The 18,195-nt window shown below is 43.4% G+C and overlaps 1 protein-coding gene across 1 annotated transcript in view; it reads right to left on the bottom strand.

The window, feature by feature from the left end:
- Nucleotides 1–6,407: 6,407 nt before the first annotated feature.
- ATP6V0E1 (ATPase H+ transporting V0 subunit e1) overlaps nucleotides 6,408–18,195 on the bottom strand; it is a 34,647-nt gene continuing 22,859 nt past the window's right edge. Inside the window, exons 3-4 of the mRNA XM_022595098.3 lie at nucleotides 15,407–15,536; nucleotides 6,408–6,898 (exon numbers count right to left, since the gene is read on the bottom strand). Coding sequence (XP_022450806.1) covers nucleotides 15,443–15,536 — 94 coding nt within the window. The 3' untranslated portion in view covers nucleotides 6,408–6,898; nucleotides 15,407–15,442. The remainder of the gene's footprint in view (nucleotides 6,899–15,406; nucleotides 15,537–18,195) is intronic.

The raw sequence follows: 18,195 nt of genomic DNA, 5'->3' as shown, positions 1-18,195 counted from the left end.
AGAAATGCCAGCGGACAGCAGGAAGCGCACCCCCTCCCTCGGACATGCAGGTGTAGGTATGGGCTACTCCTTTACCGCAGGTACCATAGAAACAAACCACGGGGAAGCAGCTAAGACTGCAAGACCCTAAAAGGGTCACGTGAGGAAATTCACCCTGGGACAAAATGCCATGGAGGCTCAGCAGCAGCCCGGGACCTTGCGATCAGACTCCTCTGGGTTTAAATCCCCTTACCTCTATGCAGCAGCTTGTGGCCTTGGGCCTCAATTTTTTCATCTGTAAAATAGGGATAATCGTAGTATTTACCTAACAGGGTTATTGTGGGGATTAAACACGTTAACATATGTGAAACATTTAGAACAACGTCTTGCTTACCCAAGTGCTACATAAGTGCTAGCTATTATCATTAGCAATAGGACTGATAACAATGAAGGAAAAAACACAAACTAAAAAAAAGAAGTTGCAAAAGAGCTCCCGGATCTCAGAGATGGGAAGAGGCTTGGGTGTGGATGAGTAGGAAGGTTGGAGGCCCTGTAACCATACCCGCTGAAGGGGCAAAAAAAACCTTTGGAATGTGATGACCTTTGATGTATTATAAAGACAGACCTCTGGGTGGCACTGGCTAAGTCATGTAACCTTTGTTGACCTCAATTTCTCCAACTGTGGAATAGGAATAATGTGTCCCACTTACTTCACTGGATAACATATGTGAAAATATTTGGTAAGCTGGAGGTGAAGGTGGTGCTGACTATTGTCTAAGCCACAGGGTTTACTAATGATGTCATTTATAGACAGACCCCTCGTCCTCTGCCTACCCCTTAAGAGTGGGTGCTTCTCAGGTCTCCAGCCTAGACTGCTTCTCAGCCCCCATAACCACACCCATAGCTTCAGTAATATCCGTGCTGGTGCCTAGCATCCCTACCTCCAGCCTGGTCCTCCTTCCCAACCTCCAGGCCCATGTAAAAAGTGCCCACTAGGTACGTCCATGTGGATATCTCAGGCACCTGCAAACTCTCATTGTCCATGACTGAACTCATCATGGCTCCGTATCTCAGTGAAAGGTTCCATGGTCCAGCCAGCAGGAAACCTGGGTGTAATCCTTGACCTCTCCCCCCACCTCTGACATCCATCAGTCATCTGTATGTGCTAATAAATATGGCCCCAGTGCAGCTACTTCTCTGACTTCATTTCACTCCTATTCCCATAATCCAGGACACCTCTCCCTTTCCTAGACTCCCACAACTTCATCATTCATCGGCCTAGAACACCTCACTCACTCCTGTTTGCCTAGCTCTTACTCATCCTTTGGGTTTCCCCTTAAAGGTCATTTCCTTTAAAAAGCCTTCCTCCACCACTCGTTGAGGGTTCCTAGTGCTCTTACCCAGCAACCTGTACTTGCTAAGATACTGCACCTACACTGAGGTCCATTGCTAAACTCTCAGCTCGAGGAGGTCACAGGCTGAGTTTCTTCCGCTTACCAGTGTCTCAAGCAGGTAACATCAGGACAAAGAACAGGAGCTGAAAATACTTGTTGAATGTTGCTGAAAACCTTACACGGCTTGCAAAGTCACACTTAGCTTCTTAACTCACACTTCCCCAGACACAGCGCTTACTTTTACAAAACATCTGCTCCTCGCGTTCCATTTTGGGGTGGTGCCCACAGCAGTACCACACTTTGGACAGTAGAAAGAAACTATGGAAACCATGTCAAAATCCTGATGGCAACTTAAATAGAAGCTTGGCTGGATTCACGTGGGTAGCCGTCTTCATCGTTGAGCATCCTCAGCTAGAATACTCCTGTTTTGGAGTTGGCCTGGGAAGGGGGGCTGGGGAGAAGTAGTGGGAGGTGGGGAAAAAAGGGCCAATACATTTCACAAGGAGGGGGTTTGAAATGAAACAGCAACATAGCCTGAATGAAAGACGTGCCTGGAGCAGTTGGGAGTGGAAGAACAGTAGGGCTTTTTCTACCCGTGTGGGACCCCAGAACATTCATACCCCAGGCTTCCACTTTTCTATGTGGGCAGAATCAAAATCAATGCTCCCTTTTCATTTCACCGCGCGGTCACTGTGAGCACCTATACAGAGGGAGGCTGGCATTTTATAAGCTGAATGCTCTGCACTCCATCCTGCACAGTGCAAACAGTTAATCAGAACTGCTGTGTGAACTCGCGGATTTTCATTGATTCAGAATAGCTTCAGTGTTTTTTTTTTTTTTTTTTTTTTTTGCAGTACGCGGGCCTCTCACTGTTGTGGCCTCTCCCGTTGCGGACGCGCAGGCTCAGCAGCCATGGCTCACAGGCCCAGCCGCTCCGCGGCATGTGGGATCTTCCCGGACTGGGGCACGAACCCGTGTCCCCTGCATCGGCAGGCGGACTCTCAACCACTGCGCCACCAGGGAAGCCCAGCTTCAGTGTTTTAATAAATCTAGCTGACTTCATTTCCCTGGGCCCTGAATTACTCTTAAAATAAAAGTGTGTGTGTGTGTGTGTGTGTGTGTGTGTATTTGTGTGTGTGTTATATAATCTTTGAAGGAAGTACTAATACTATTCTGACAATGTTCCCCTGCAAAACACCATTTTTCCCCTGATTACAAAATAACATGCTCTTTGTCGAAAATTTGTAAGTACACAAAGCTGTAAAAGACATAATCACAATCAACATTTTGGTCCATTTCCTATCAGGTTTTTTTCTGTGCATGTAAGTTTGAAATCCTGTGGGGTTTTTTTCCCTCTTAACATAATATCCTATTATCTTTTGTTATTAAAGAAACTTATTGTTTCTTCTTTTTGCTAAAGTATCACCGCTTCATTGGAGAAAATGCTGAAAAGGAAAAAGAAAATTAAAATCATTTGCAATTACCATCCAGAGGCCATGTTAATAGTTCTGCTGTTTGTCTTTTCAATCTCGTTTTCCAGGCATATATTTTGGGGAAAAAATTATTAAATGCACCAGGATATTCCTTTATTTGTATGCAGTATGGCTTATGTAAGAATCTCCTTTTGTTGAACATTAAGGTTGCTTTCCATCAATTCTGCTACAAAAAATATCCTTCACGACAGCATTTTACATTGTGCTTTTTTCCTTAGAAAATTATGGATTTTCTACAATTAACTTCATACATTCAATTCTTGAGAGAAAACTGAAATAAAGGGACAGGGGAAAAAGTAATACACAATTTTCACTTCTGAGTCCATCTCCATTTTAAATACATTTGTTCTCCAAACAGAAGAGAGCTCTTGCATAGAGAGGTGGGGTGACGAAACCATTCTAAACTGCCAGATAGATATTTTTAAATGTAATTTAAATATAGTTGATAAAGGAGCAACTGACTTCAAATTTTTGGAAGATGAAATCCAGGGCCAAATCTTCCATGAGTCCGAGCAACAGTTTAAAATAATTTCTCAATTCTATATTTCCCTCCACATGGCAGAACACCTACCAGTGCTTAAAAAAAAAATAAAAAACTGGCCAGAAGAAATAAACAAAAAGGTGCCACTTCTGAAGCAACACCAAAGGAAGATATAATAAAAAATTGTTGGGTCAGTGATAAAAGTACAGACATCATATGTTTAAAGAAAACAACAAAAAGAATGTTAAAAGAAACCAATGACCCTTGAACTACATCTTCAAAAGCATGCCAGAAATACTCCCGTTCTGGTATATGAGCTGGTAGAGCCTGGAAGGGCAGGAAGGATGTGGTCTAGACACTTATGCTATGATTGTTTCTAAGAGATCCATCTCCCTGCTCAGAGATCAGGCCTGGATCCTGGTGTGTGCCTTTTATTTTTCTGTAACCCAAGTACAAATGACTAAACAAAAGGGAAACCATATGTTTAAAAAAAAAAAAAATCAGCTGGCTGCCTCTCTGGGGCCTATCTTCATAGAAAAGTACTGTCAGTGGGTCCTAGGGATTTTACCATTTCTTTGAAAAATACCCTTTGTGTATTATTATAATTTACAAATCACCTTCACCACCACATTTGGTAACAACCTCACATAGCAGAATGGTCAGGTATTATCCCCATTTTATAGATGAAAAAACTGAGGCTCAGATATTAAGTGATTTTACCCAAGTCACATAACTAGCAAGTGATGGAATAATTGCAAAGCTAGGGCTTCTCCTAGTCTGATGATCATCCCCAGGCCACACCATGTTCACCAGGACTTTGGAAGAGAGAAACACTTCCAGTATCCTTTTAAAGCGCTGGATGGTGCTCCTTCCAATCTGGGCCCTGACAAGCACTAGAGCAAGGGCACTGTCAAAGGAAATAGGATTCACAGGCATCCATCTCAGATGCTGGGTCGTTTTAACAAAATGGTTCAATTATTAGGGAGGAGGTGAGGAGAAAATATATATCTGAGTTTACCTGGCTGTTAGGAGCTTGCAATCAGTCTTTGGGCAGGGAGGGGCGGGAGGGTGGGGGGGGTGGCCTTTGATCTCCAATCTGGCTAGGAAATGAGCTCCTTTCTTCTTCACAGGCTTTATACCGAGGCCTCATTAGGAGTGAGTCCTAGTAGGGTTTGGAGAAAACCCTCTAGATTCAGGCCTGAGCTGCTGCCTTATTAGGGCCTTTTATCTCCCTAGAAAGTTTACTGAGCAGGCTTTTCAAAACCTCCCTGGCACATCACCAGGCCCTTCAGTGCTCATGTCCCTGTGTCTCCCACTGCTGTTAGCGGAGCCAACACATAAATCTTCCCTACCCATCTGTAAGAATTGGATCCCACCAAATGGCAAGCAAGCCCAAGTGCAAAAAGCAATGTAATCCAGTTTACCCCCTAATGTCTTACAGCGAACAAGAAGTACGAAAATGGATCCGTACAAAGTGACAGAACAAGGCAGAACTCAGGGACCTGGATCAGCCAGGGTTGTGACCTCTGTCTTCAACCATGCCATTAAATCAGAAATGTGTCAAACCACGATCGTGAATGAGAAGGGTCCCCCAAGAGCTGCCCTCCATCACTGCTGCAAGCATGCCACAGCCGAGGTCTGCTGTGCTGAACCCATGTAGGCTCCCTATCAGCTCATGCCGTGCTGAACTCGGGACAGGCAAAAGCAACACTCAAGGGAAGCACCACACTAGGGACGACATGAGGCTCAGCTTCAAACCCATGGTGGTCTGCTGGGAAGCAGTCCAGGGTGGGAGTTGGAACGGTTTCAGACTGACCGCCAGTGATGATGGGCAGTAGGGCCTGACTTGAAGAATCTGGGTACACAGCTGCACTCAAGTCACGCTCCCCCGACCGCGGTCAGGACTCAAAGACTGTGGCATCCTTTCATGTACCCACAGTAACCACCAGCATTGGTTTCTTAGATGACAAATAACGATTAAGGATCAAGTAAGTTGCTCCGATGAGAGACAGCTTGATCATCCACAAAGGCATAATTCTTCCCTCCCACCCGAGCCCCAGAGCTGGCTCCTGGCCAGTGGAACTCTGAGAGAGGCAGGGTACAAGGAAGAAGTGCTCTAGAGTAGAAATTAGAAAACACGGATCCTACTCTCCCATCTGCCTCTGACCAGCTATGTTAAACTGGGAAAGTAACTCTCCCTGTCTGGGCTGAGATTCCTCATCTATAAAATGATGGGGTTAGCATGTATCACTATGGTCCCTCAACATCAAATCTTCAGTGTTTTCTGGATTCCATGAAATTAGCTAAAGAGGCCTGTTTGCTGGAAATGTAAAGTACAGAGCTGCCTCTCAGGAAAAACTTTAAGTTCAAAATGAAGGAAAAGAAAGAAATGAAAGCAGGAGAGTCATGTCAACTTGAAACTCTCTTTGGTCATAAGAATAGCAAAGCAATGAGTTCAGATAGTTTGGGAGGAATAGAAAAGCACAAACTGCAAAACAGGAAACCCATTCTTGGCTGGCTGTCAAAGAGCCATGAGCTGGTGAAAATTTAGATCCATTTTCATTTTAAATTTCTTAAAACTAATAAAGTCCCCAAGTTAGTGAATTATTGAGAGGCCTGCTACCGAAACACAGAATTATTGTTCCCGTCCCAGGCTTTTTAACCACTTGATTTTTCAGTCCTATTTCTGATAGTGAGGTGGTACAAGGAACTGCTGGTTCCTGCTTGTCCCTGTGGCTGGCACCGCCCCTCTACCTGCTTAGCATCATGACCACATTTTTATGGACAATGGTCAAACGGGGCCTTGAATTATATACCTCCCCAAATAGCATTCCAGCTCTTGAATTTACAGGGACCCAATTTCCACATCTTTGATTCCTCCAGTGGCTACAACAAGCACTCAGGTGTTTACCGGATGATTAACAACAGTACTTACCAGACTCCTCAGGTATCTCAAACTACACAGCCAGTGGACTACAAAATCATTTTTCAAAAAGGCATTATCCAGAGACAGAAAAGCTTACAGAAATGAGCTTAACAAACACCAAAACCAGATTTCCATTGAGAGCAGAAAAATAATTTATTCCAAAGGAGGGCAGAAATAAGAAACTCATCCTGAAAATATACTTTGGTATAATTCTGGTGGGACAGACTTTCCCTCTGAACATGTTCTCCTACTGACTGCCCCACTGGAGTCTTACTGTCATGTAATAGTTTTTAAACACTTCGCTGATTCTCATGTTGTGAGCAGGCAGGAGCCATCTTCAAATCCACAGTTTCCAAGGAGAGAGTAATCTTATTTCTCAAAAGAACAGCACTTTCTATCTCCAAACAGTACATAAACATTTTATAGAGGCAGCACAGTTCAGATTCAATAGGCACATCATTCATCAAAGTGTAAAAAAGGTGACAGGAAAAAATACTGCATTGTAGAATAAGATATTCAAATGTGGTGGGAACGTTTAAGGCAGCTGACAGCCAAAGTGGGCGAGTCAAGGAAGGTGGCCTGGGTAAGGAGGTGATTTTGCATCTAAAGGAGTTCTCTTCGTGACCTGCAAAACAAAACCGTTCCAGTAACTGGGCCTTTCCATCAACCTCAGGAGGACAAAAGGGTAACACCAAGAAAGTCAACCAGGCCAATAATTTTAAATACACAGATGCCCCCTAAATGAAAGTGGGCTCAGTTAATGTGCAAGTTCGGGCAGGTTTTGCAGGGCTGTGACAATAAGTCCAGTTACCAAGGACAATGCTAAACTGAGGATCCCAAGTCCCGGTTTGACGGTATCAGAAAGCAGGAAGAGTGGAGCTGACTAAGACCCGTTGCACTGGGACCTGACAAGTTCCCTTGGGCTTCAAGAATCTGTATTTGCACTTCCGCTCCCACAGGCGGGCAAGCTGGTCCCTGCGTCAGATTCCTAAAGAGCAGGCTCCTTGCTACTCGAGATGGCTCACCGTTCTTGCCACCCCAAGTGTAGGTGACAAATGAGAATTTCTTCTTCTAGAAGCTTAAAGCTGCAACACCACCTTTGCAGAGCTGGCAAACATTTAAAATAGGTATCTTCACACATCAGACTGCTAACAGTGGTCACATAACTCCTTCACGCAAAAGCTTATTGTATAACGTCTTGATAAATAAAGCCATATGTGCTACTTTTGAAGTTAAAGAGAAAAAATAAAGAGAAAATGAAAGTTAAATAGTGTCTTTAAGAGGTGATTTCCACACAAGCCTCGAGTTAATGGGTAAGAAAACAAGCTGGTTGTGGCCCACCATTTGCTAGGGTGTTGAGGGAGGTGCAGGCGGAGTGAGGGGCTAGTTAAGTGGGGATGAGGCACGGCTGCAGCAGGCAGGTCTGGAAGGCTGGAGGTCACAAAGCCCACAGGGAGACCACACGGGCCCTTGCAATTTCCCAAGCCAGTGGGCACGCACCCTGGAGAATCCCCAGTGCCGGGAGATTAAATGGCGGGTTTCCCAAGGCTCCGGGGCCAAAGTGCCCAGAAGCAGACATGAGACTGCTGGTAAATCTCACTGGAGCAAGCTGGGCAGGCCAGCCGCCCTCCATGGTGGAAAGCACCGGACTGCTGGGGACCCACTAGGGCAGGACAGTGCAAACAGTCAACTGAAGATGTAGTGGACCATTTTTACCACGTACTAAGGAAAATAACCATAGCAGGCTAGGTAGGGGCAATGACCAGAGCTACCGGTTGCTTCCATGGCTTCATGAAACCTTTCCTCTAATCTCACGATCATTTTCTCTTCTCTTCCTTAGGCCAGCAGAACAGCCCTCTGCACAGACCTGAGTTCCAGGCAGATTATTAATTTACTTGAGAATATGTGAAGCAGTGAATCCAAATGTTTTGTGTGTGAAGTTCCTATGAAGAGCATACGGTCAGGGGACTTGCCTGGTGGCGCAGTGTGTTAAGAATCCGCCTGCTAATGCAAGGGACACAGGTTTGAGCCCTGGTCCAGGAAGATCCCACAAGTCACGGAGCAACTAAGCCCGTGTGCCACAACTACTTAGCCTGCACTCTAGAGCCTGCACGCCACAACTACTGAAGCCTGCTCACTCTAGGGCCCACGTGCCGCAACTACTGAGCCCACCTGCTGCAACTGCTGAAGCCTGTGCACCTAGAGCCCACGCTCTACAACAAGACAAGCTACCGCAATGAGAAGCCTGCAAACTGCATTGAAGAGTAGCCCCTGCTAGTCGCAACTAGAGAAAGCCTGCGTGCAGCAACGAAGACCCAACGCAGCCAAAAATTTTAAAAAAAGAGCATATGGTCAGACTTCCTCACTGTTTAGGCCTTTCTGGATGAATGAACAATCACAGAAGGGGAAAACAGGTCTTCACTTTTGAAAAACCACACCGAAAGAGGGAATAATTTTCCCTCAAGCTCAGTGATACCAGTTTAAGATTAATGTGAACGAGCATTATGCTCGAAGACCTGTGGTTTGATTCTGGAGTGAATTAAAGAAGCACATATTCTAATCATCTCTCTGATATGAAATAGCCATTCTGGGGTGGAGGTGGGGAACTCAACCAAAGGGTCCATGCTCTCATTTTGTAAAATAAAGGAATCACAAAGCTACTTTCAGATAAAACTGAGAATAAAGACAACATAAAAATATTAAGGCTAGGGCTTCACTGGTGGCGCAGTGGTTGAGAGTCCGCCTGCCGATGCAGGGGACAAGGGTTCATGCCCTGGTCCGGGAGGATCCCGCATGCCGTGGAGCGGCTGGGCCCGGGAGCCATGGCCGCTGAGCCTGCGCCTCCGGAGCCTGTGCTCCGCAACAGGAGAGGCCACGGCAGTGAGGGGCCTGCGTACCGCAAAAAAAAAAAAAAAAAAAAAAAAAAAAGATAAAAATATTAAGGCTAGAATCAAGAAATCTGTTCAGGGAAGGATGATGAGTGAATATATATATTTTTAAAACAAAAAAGAGGTCTCATTTTTATCTTTATTTTTTCGTTTCAGATAACTTTGCAAAATAATTCCTTCTTTACTCTCATGGTAAGGTATGTATTTATTGTAGGAGATTAACTACAAGAGGTATTTAAGCAACCTATAAAGGCCTGAGTGTTTCACAATTCAAGGCAAAAACAGCAGAGCTAAATACATTTAGGAGAGAAGAGATCTCTGGGAAGCCAAGTGGCCAGGAAAGGAAGTGCAAGGACTTGCAAGCTGGACACTCAGAGAAAACATCAGAAAGAATTGAGAATGGGCGAGTGGAGACAAGAAACCAGAATGTTCGCTGAATAGTGTGTTTACTAACCGGCCTTCTACATTAACGACTGCGGTAGGGTAGTGAGGCAGGAAAAGCTAAGTAAAGCTAATTAGGTCAAGAGCATGAAAATGGTATGGCTGGAACCAGTAGGTCACAGAGGAAAGTTGTGCAGAGAGCGGCGAAGGTGGTTGGAAGGCAAACTAGGCAGGCCTTGACCACCAAGTTAGAAAGTGGGACAGAATCTGCAGACTAGTCATTCTCATCTTTTGTGGCTCATGGGACCTTTGGCGACCCTGACAAGCTGTGCTGACAACACGTTACATACAGCATTCCAAGCGGCACGTACCCATTAAAATCAGGGACCTTGGGTTTAAGAAAAAGCCCTGCTGTAGCCCACGGAGAGCTACTCAAAGTTTCTGGGGCAAGCAGGATGTGTTTCAGGAAGTGCTATGTCAGGAAGATAAACAGGGTGGTGGTTTGTAGATACCTTGAGTGTAGAGGCAGGCAGACGTGATGAGGAGCCACTGCAGTAATTCAGAGCCGCAGTGACTGGGTCAGATAGTAGGGTCCCCGACAGAGGAACAGAGTAGACAGGCAGACAAAAGTGACATAAGTGGCTCAACTGGATTCAAGGAAGAGGAGAAAGAAGCAATCAAATGGGTTCTAGGTGACAGGGAAAACTGTGACAGGCTTTTTAACCATAAAACACTTTGCACTGTTTTAACTTTTCACAAGTATGGCTTAGTTCCAACCTCTCAACAGATCACAAACCCCTTCAGAGTCCACAGCCTCCTCTGAAATCCCCACTCAGTACTATGTACCTCGTGACACTCAAATATTTTTGGAATGCATAGAAAAACAGCTTCCTCAGGGCAGAGGCCTAATTACCAATAGTGTATTCCTCTCCGGTCCAGACTTTGTAATAAAATAGAATGCCTGCCCTTTTAGGACTGCGGTAAACCATATAGGCTTATCTAAACATATCACCATGATGCGGTTAACCAACTAACTTACAGAACACTGGTCTGAAGCCATTCCAAGGAGATTCCATACAAGCATCACACCCCCAAAGCTGCAGGAAAATGGGACATCGGAAAAACAGCAACCTTGATGTGATAGTTCCATAAGCATCTCAGGAATCGAGGCTCTAGAGGCGGCCAAGGTTGGCAGGGGACAGAGATGGCGAGAACATAGTTCTTTGAAGTATTGGGTAAGATTTCCAGCCAATAAACATAATGTGCTATAACTCAGCCTATCAACATATGAAAGAAAATCAGGGCAATTAAAGTGTTTAGAGTAGCAAAAGACCGGCTTGCTGTTTAACCGTGTTGTTCAGGATCAGTTCAATTTCATCTGTATAGAATTATTATTTGAAAGCTTTCATGACTGCTCCTCATTTTTCTCTGCTGAATACCATGCCTGGCTTACATCTCCTACTTTCCAAATCTGGCCTCTTAAAGAATCACATACAGAATTGAACACCTTTCCTTACCAGCTGAGGACAGGCCTAAATCTGGTTTCTGCACTCCTTTATCATCCCACAGTTGTGTAAAAGTTCAAAGCTCTAAAGGGAATTTAGCTCATTCTTTGAATTTTACCACCAAGAAAAGTGAAGTCCTGTCTTAAGAGTTCTGTTTATGGGCTTCCCTGGTGGTGCAGTGGTTAAGAATCCACCTGCTAATGCAGGGGACATGGGTTCGAGCCCTGGTCCGGGAAGATCCCACATGCCGTGGAGCAACTAAGCCCATGTGCCACAACTACTGAGCCTGCGCTCTAGAGCCCGCAAGCCACAACTACTGAAGCCCGCGTGCCTAGAGCCCGTGCTCCGCAACAAGAGAAGCCACTGCAATGAGAAGCCCGTGCACCACAATGAAGAGTAGCCCCCACTCGCCACAACTAGAGAAAAGCCCACGCACAGCAACGAAGACCCTACACAGCCAAAAATAAATAAATAAATTTTTTTTTTTTTTTTAAAAAAGAGAGTTCTGTTTGCTCCAATGTTATGATTAGATTAGATCTCCTGATGTGATAACTCCATAGGACTAGAGGTACAGTACTACCACAATCACCACCTCAAACATGGAATCAATGTGACATGATGTTCACAACTAGGGCTGCCTGGCTGTGCTCTATTTCCTGCCATTCTGCTTTTAAAGGAACAACCGTTAACATAAGGGTTTCAAGCAGTCCTAGTTTGTGCTGTGGACCAGAGTGCAAACATTAGGAATTCATCATTCAGGTTACAGACACATGGAACTGAAAAGAATGGGCAAATGACACCAGATCCACACACACAGTGTTATTCACTGTGGGCCCCATTTACTTATAGTGAGAGATGGAAATGAGGCTCAGAGAAGGTAAGTGAAAGGCAATGCTAGAATGAAGATCTCACTCTGAGAGGCCTGAGGTTCTCAGCTTTAAACCCCAATCAATACCACCACCTAACATTCACTGTAGTTAAGAGGAAGGACATAAAACAGAACTTGATGGGGAAAAAGGGGGGGCGGGGAGATTTTATATATATATATAAATCAGATTTTTTTAAAAAAAATCTATATAAAAGGGAATCAAAACCCCTTTAGGCAGGCAGAACTCTAAGGGAAAAAAACGGCTGCCTACCTATCAGGCTGGCAAAAATCCAGGCTGTGAGGAAATAGAAATTCACATACATTGTTGGTAGAAATGCAAAAATGGTACAATCCCTATAGAAGGGCATGTAGTAATACCTGGAAAAAGTATTTATACCTTTAACACAGAGATTCTATTTTCAAGGACTCTAATCTAAAGAAAATTGGTAAAAATACAAAATGTCATACGCACAGGATGGCACTGTGGCTTTATCAATAATAACAAAAGACTGGAAATAATGCAAAAGGATATCAATGGCTATAAAAAGAATTAAGGAAGATCTCTATACACTGATAGGATATATTGTTCAGTGAAAAAGAGCAAGGTACAGAATAGCATATGTAATATGATATTTCTTCTGTAACAGCTGTGTGTGTCAGGGAAGGATGAATACACACACACACACACACACACACAATGTATTTGCTTATCTCTGCACAATGAAACACTGGAAGGATATAGGCTTCTATGAATATAGCTTACTTAAAATTTTGACTCTGGAAATGTTTTACATATTCCAAAAAATGTAGCCAAAAAAAAGAAAAAATTACTATAAATTGAACACAAAATAAATCATCTTAACCTAACTGTATAACAAATTGATAACCACCAGAGGAAATAATTTAAAGTAACCACAGAAAACAGCATGTTGTTCTTTATTTGTTCTAAGAACAAATAAAGCAGCAAAGAAATCCTAAACTGCATTCAATAACCTTATAGTTAGTAGTTACATTGGGGTAATTTTGAAACTATTTTATATATATTATATGATAATCAAATTAAGTAATTAAGTTACTGTCTTTAGCAGCCAAGATTTTCAGCATATGTGAATGATATTCAAGTATAAAACTGAAGAAGTCAAATGAAAATCCTGTAATGTTAAATCTGAATTAGAAATACTGACATGAACCCGTGATTTTTTTTTTCTTTTTAAAAATCCATACTTCCTGGCTTTGTCCACTGTAAAGGCTTAGAAGCAACAACACCCCAACAGAAATGAATGCACCTAGCAATCAGATCATGGTTTATAAATACCACTTCCACTGAAAGAAAAACAGGGCCAACTGGGCTTGAGGACTGACTAGTGAACCAGGGAATCCTTTCAGTGGGAAAGTTATTAGAGGAACAGCTGATTCCAAGTCAAGAAACATACAAGAGAGGTCTGGGACACCTTGATGTTGCCAGAAAGAAAATTATCAAAGACTAATATCAAAGGAACATAGAAGCCAGTCTAGACAGGTGCCCACAGGGCCAAAGAAAGAACAACTGAACTTTATAAAAAGGATAATAAACATTTAATTGATTAAAATTGAAAAGGAAAGAAAAGAAAACCTCATTGAATACCCCAGAAGTAACTTGGGCACCAAGTTACTCACTTTGAAAACTAAAAGAGGGACTTCCCTGGTGGCACAGTAGTTAAAGAGTCCGCCTGCCAATGCAGGGGACACGGGTTCAAGCCCTGGTCTGGGAAGATCCCACATGCCGCGGAGCAACTAAGCCCGTGTGCCACAACTACTGAGCCCATGTGCCACAACTACTGAAGCTCATATGCTCTAGGGCCCATGCTCTGCAACAAGAGAAGACACCGCAATGAGAAGCCCGCACACTGCAACGAAGAGTAGCCCCTGCTCGCTGCAACTAGAGAAAGCCCACATGCAGCAACAAAGATCCAACACAGCCAAAATAAATAAAGTAAAAAAGAAAGAGGGCTTCCCTGGTGGCGCAGTGGTTGAGAGTCTGCCTGCTGATGCAGGGGACACAGGTTCGTGCCCCGGTCCAGGAAGATCCCACATGCCGCGGAGCAGCTGGGCCCGTGAGCCATGGCCGCTGAGCCTGCGCGTCCGGAGCCTGTGCTCCGCAACGGGAGAGGCCACAACAGTGAGAGGGCCGCGTACCACAAAAAAAAAAGAAAGAAAAGAAAATTAAAAGAAAAAAACTAAGTGTGTATCCCATCTTTCTTATATGATCTACATTTCAAGGTTAGTAAATAACTCTAGTTGATAAGGAAAAGTTCATTTTTTAAAAAATATTTATTTATTTATTTATGGCTGTGTTGAGTCTTCGTTGCTACGTGCAAGCTTTCTCTAGTTGTGGCGAGCAGGGGCTTCTCTTCATTGTGGTGTGCGGGTTTCTCACTGTGATGGCTTCTCTTGTTGCAGAGCATGGGCTCTAGGCACGTGGGCTTCTGTAGTTGCGGCACACGGGCTCAGTAGTTGTGGCACGCAGGCTCTAGAGCACAGGTTCAGTAGTTGTGGTGCAAGGGCTTAGCTGCTCTGTGCCATGTGGGATCTTCCCGGACCAGGGATGGAACCCATGTCCCTTGCATTGGCAGGAGGATTCTTAACCACTGCACCACCAGGGAAGTCCAGGAAAAGTTCATTTTTTTATAGAAATATTTCACCTAATCAAATATGGAAGTAATAACAAAAACTAGAAAATCACCATTTTTGCAATTTCTACTGCAATGCTTCATTCAGGCTAAGATCATCAATGGATACAATCACTGGATAAAGGTTGACAGAGACCTTTACACCTGGAGGGACCAGAACCCACTGATCACCTTGGCATCTCTAACGACCAGACAGCCAGACATCACGTCTCTCCTGATATAAGGCAATATGAAGTTCACAGAACCACTTAAGTACCCTTGCCAAAAAAGCTGAACCTGAATCTAGTCAAACATTTAGCGCTAACCTCCAGTTAACGTAATAATGGAGACTGAAGAACAAATGAAATGACAGGCTTTCTGACTCTTGGCCAGTGAATAAATCATTCCACTACACCACTCCTTACTTCCCTGATCCTCAGAAGCAAATGAAACTTGCAATTTTGAGACCAATTTTCAAAAAGCGTCTGTCTCTCTCTGTCCAAAGCATTCACAGATGCCCTTCATCTAAAATCTGTCAGCCACTTAAAGTTGCTAAATCTCAAAATACCAAGTACACATAGTCACATTCCTGATCTGTGTCCGAAAGACCACATGCAAACATAATTTATTTAACTGGCTGGGTAAGAATACAATTTAAAAGAATCTTATGGATAAATCCTTTGCTAAAAGTGAATGGCCTAAGTTCCAAATCTATTTCTGCAATTCAGATTGTGTTTGCTTTCAGCAGTCTGCCCTTGCCAAGTGTTAAAATGAGGAAAAGTCCAGGCAAACTCTAGCTGACCGATTGACAACATTGATGTGAAAGGTCAAGGGCATAGTCACCTCAATGACTGAGCACTGGCGAGCAGGTCTTCTTACTCAAGGCCAATGATGCTTGAGGTACCAGATGGTTTCATTTTTCAACTGCGGTCCAAAGAGAGGGTTGAGTTGGGCCAGAATTGCAATCAGCCAACTAAAAAAATAATGGGGGAGGAAGGACAACAGAAAGTGGTGAAATCATGTTGGAACGGGACCATTTTAAATTAGGATGAGAAAAGTGCTTTAGTAGAATTTAAATCTATTGTTCAGACCAAACCTTCAACACACTTAAAGTTCATAAAGCACACTGTGCTAATGGAAGCATGTCTTGTAAGAAAAGCCTTCACAGAACACACCCTCCCTTCATCTGATACATTATTGACAAAGCAGTGAGGCTTCATCATAGTATGTCTCTGTCTTTTCTCTCATTTTCTTAATTCCCTTTCCAAGTAGTCAAGATTTCCTGAATTCATATGATATCATCACCTCAGAGTGTTTTTGCGTAATCTCAGTTTATCATCATCACAACTTCTGGGCTCAGGAAAAATCAGTTTACTTTACTTTATCCATTCTCCAAATGCTAAGACCCACAACCAAAATGACACATCCAGTTTTACTGGTATAGCCAAGGTTAAATTTCAGCCCACTGTCTCCCAATTAGACTATATCACTTGAGCACCCCTTCTCTCATCACCATCACCACTAAAACGTGTTACATATCTTTTGGGCAGTAGTGGAGCTGAACCAAATGGGCATCTAACTCCCCCTGCTTACTTCAGATCTAAGTAACAAGGTATTCCTCTGTATCACAGACCGATTATGGAGGAAGTATGATGGTGTTACATATGTACCTCAGGGTCGGAAGTGCAAAACAGTACATAGCCAAAACTGTCTTTAAAGTTTTCTTCTACTGCTCACAAAGTTCTGAATAAATGGTTTTGTATCTGATATGGGAATTCATATACTCAGTGAAGTTTGAGAATCACTGAACTAAGACCAAAGCAAAGAACAAAAAGAAAGACAGTAAAAGATTTGCAAATCATATATCTGATAAGGGGCTAATATCCAACGTATATAAAGAACTCGTACGGCTCAACAGAAAGACAGCAAATAAACAGCTGGCTATTCAAACCATTCCATGTTTTACTTTATTAAACCAATATTTAATGAGCACCTGCCAGGCTCCAGGCCCCAGCAATACAAAGGAGAAAATGAAATGCTACTGCCCTCACAAAGCTTACGGAATGTAATGTCAGGAAGGAAATAAAGTGAGGCGAAGGAATAGAGAATGATGGAGGTAGTACTCCTTTGATGGGGTGGTCAGGAAGGCCTTTCGAAGAAGTTACCGCTTCAAGCGAGCACAGAATGAAGCAGAACACACAGTGCCTTTAATTCCTATTCAAAATACATGAGTTTTTATTTAAATTAGAAATTAGAATTGCTCTCATCTGGGGGGAGGGGGTCTGGTAAACAGGCCCAGACTCCATCCACTACTGATCTTGGAGGATGGATTTTAGCATCGTAATCTGATACCGCTGTCCTCTCTGCATGGGATACAGAGAACTGCTTTCTAAGGGAAAGGAGCTACCCTGCCTCAGCTATCCTGTAGTCTCCTTCTACAATTTTAGGACTTTAAATTCCCCTAGAAGAGGGGAACTAGCCAAACGCAACCATTATCTGGCTGGATCTCTTTTCTTCCATTTGCTGTAATATTTAGAACTCTTCCAATAAAAGGATCAAAAAGCTGATTCTGATCACCAGTGATCAGACTGCTGGAGAATCTAGCAGCGACAGCAGCTTCACCTACAGAAACAATGTACCCGCCCCTCCCCACCCCAGCCCAACAGAAGGTGGTTCTGTGACAGGAAACGTGACACCTGAGGACATCCAGCCAAGACAGCTACCTCAAGCTGACTCACTTTATAAACAAAAAATTCAGATGAGACTCTCTGATCTGTCCTTAGAACTACAATATTTGACGCAAACAAAATACCCATACTTGTAGTTGAGGTTTAACATCTACCTGAAAAAAAGAAAGAGGAGGGGAGCACAGGCAGACACACTGAAGAGCTGTGACTGCAGTGAACAGTAATGGTGCAGAGCTGAGAGTCATGGAAAATTCCACAGACCCAGGACTTTCCCGATCCCAGCAGGCAATGGAAGCAGACGGTACAAACAGTTGTCCGTCCTTTCAGGACAGACTGAAATACTGGCCAGTGCTTAGAAATGCTAAATAAAAAATATGTTAGAGCCTCGCCTCTGTCTCCTCTCGTTACCAAAAATGTTTAATACTGAATAAAAACACCACCTCCCAGTACTTTGTACGATGTGGGATAGCGATGCTTCTGAATTCTGACTTCACATTACAATCGCCCAGGGAGCTTTAAAAAAAGAAAAATGATGGTAGACTTCACAAATGATCTTTCTTTTAATTCTCCCACAACATGGTTAAGGAAACTGAGGCAGAGAGAGGTGAAATGATTCGCCTGTGGTCACAACACTAATTAGGTGGTAGCAGCTCCTGAACCCAAAATCAGGTCAGACTAATGTTCTTACAAAAGTTACCTTCTGTACAAAAGTTACCTTCTGAAATATTTTAACTGACAACAGTTCAGAAAGCATCAATCAGTTTAGCTAAATCTAAACTGTCTGGGAGTTAAGGAAACAAAGAATCCATCTGCTAACTATAGATGAAGTCCATCATGAGCCTTTGGTACCTGAGGTAAAGAAGAAATATCCAGAAGCAAGAACGAAGTCCACTCTGCTTGCTCAGATCAGTATTCGGAAACTTTTTTGAATTTAATTTTACGTAC

Source organism: Delphinapterus leucas, chromosome 3, assembly GCF_059928025.1.
Source record: "Delphinapterus leucas isolate spDelLeu-1000000601 "Yukka" chromosome 3, BTC_Dleu_Yukka2, whole genome shotgun sequence".
In the NCBI taxonomy this organism is placed as follows: domain Eukaryota; kingdom Metazoa; phylum Chordata; class Mammalia; order Artiodactyla; family Monodontidae; genus Delphinapterus; species Delphinapterus leucas.
This window is presented reverse-complemented; position numbering and strand designations above follow the sequence as displayed.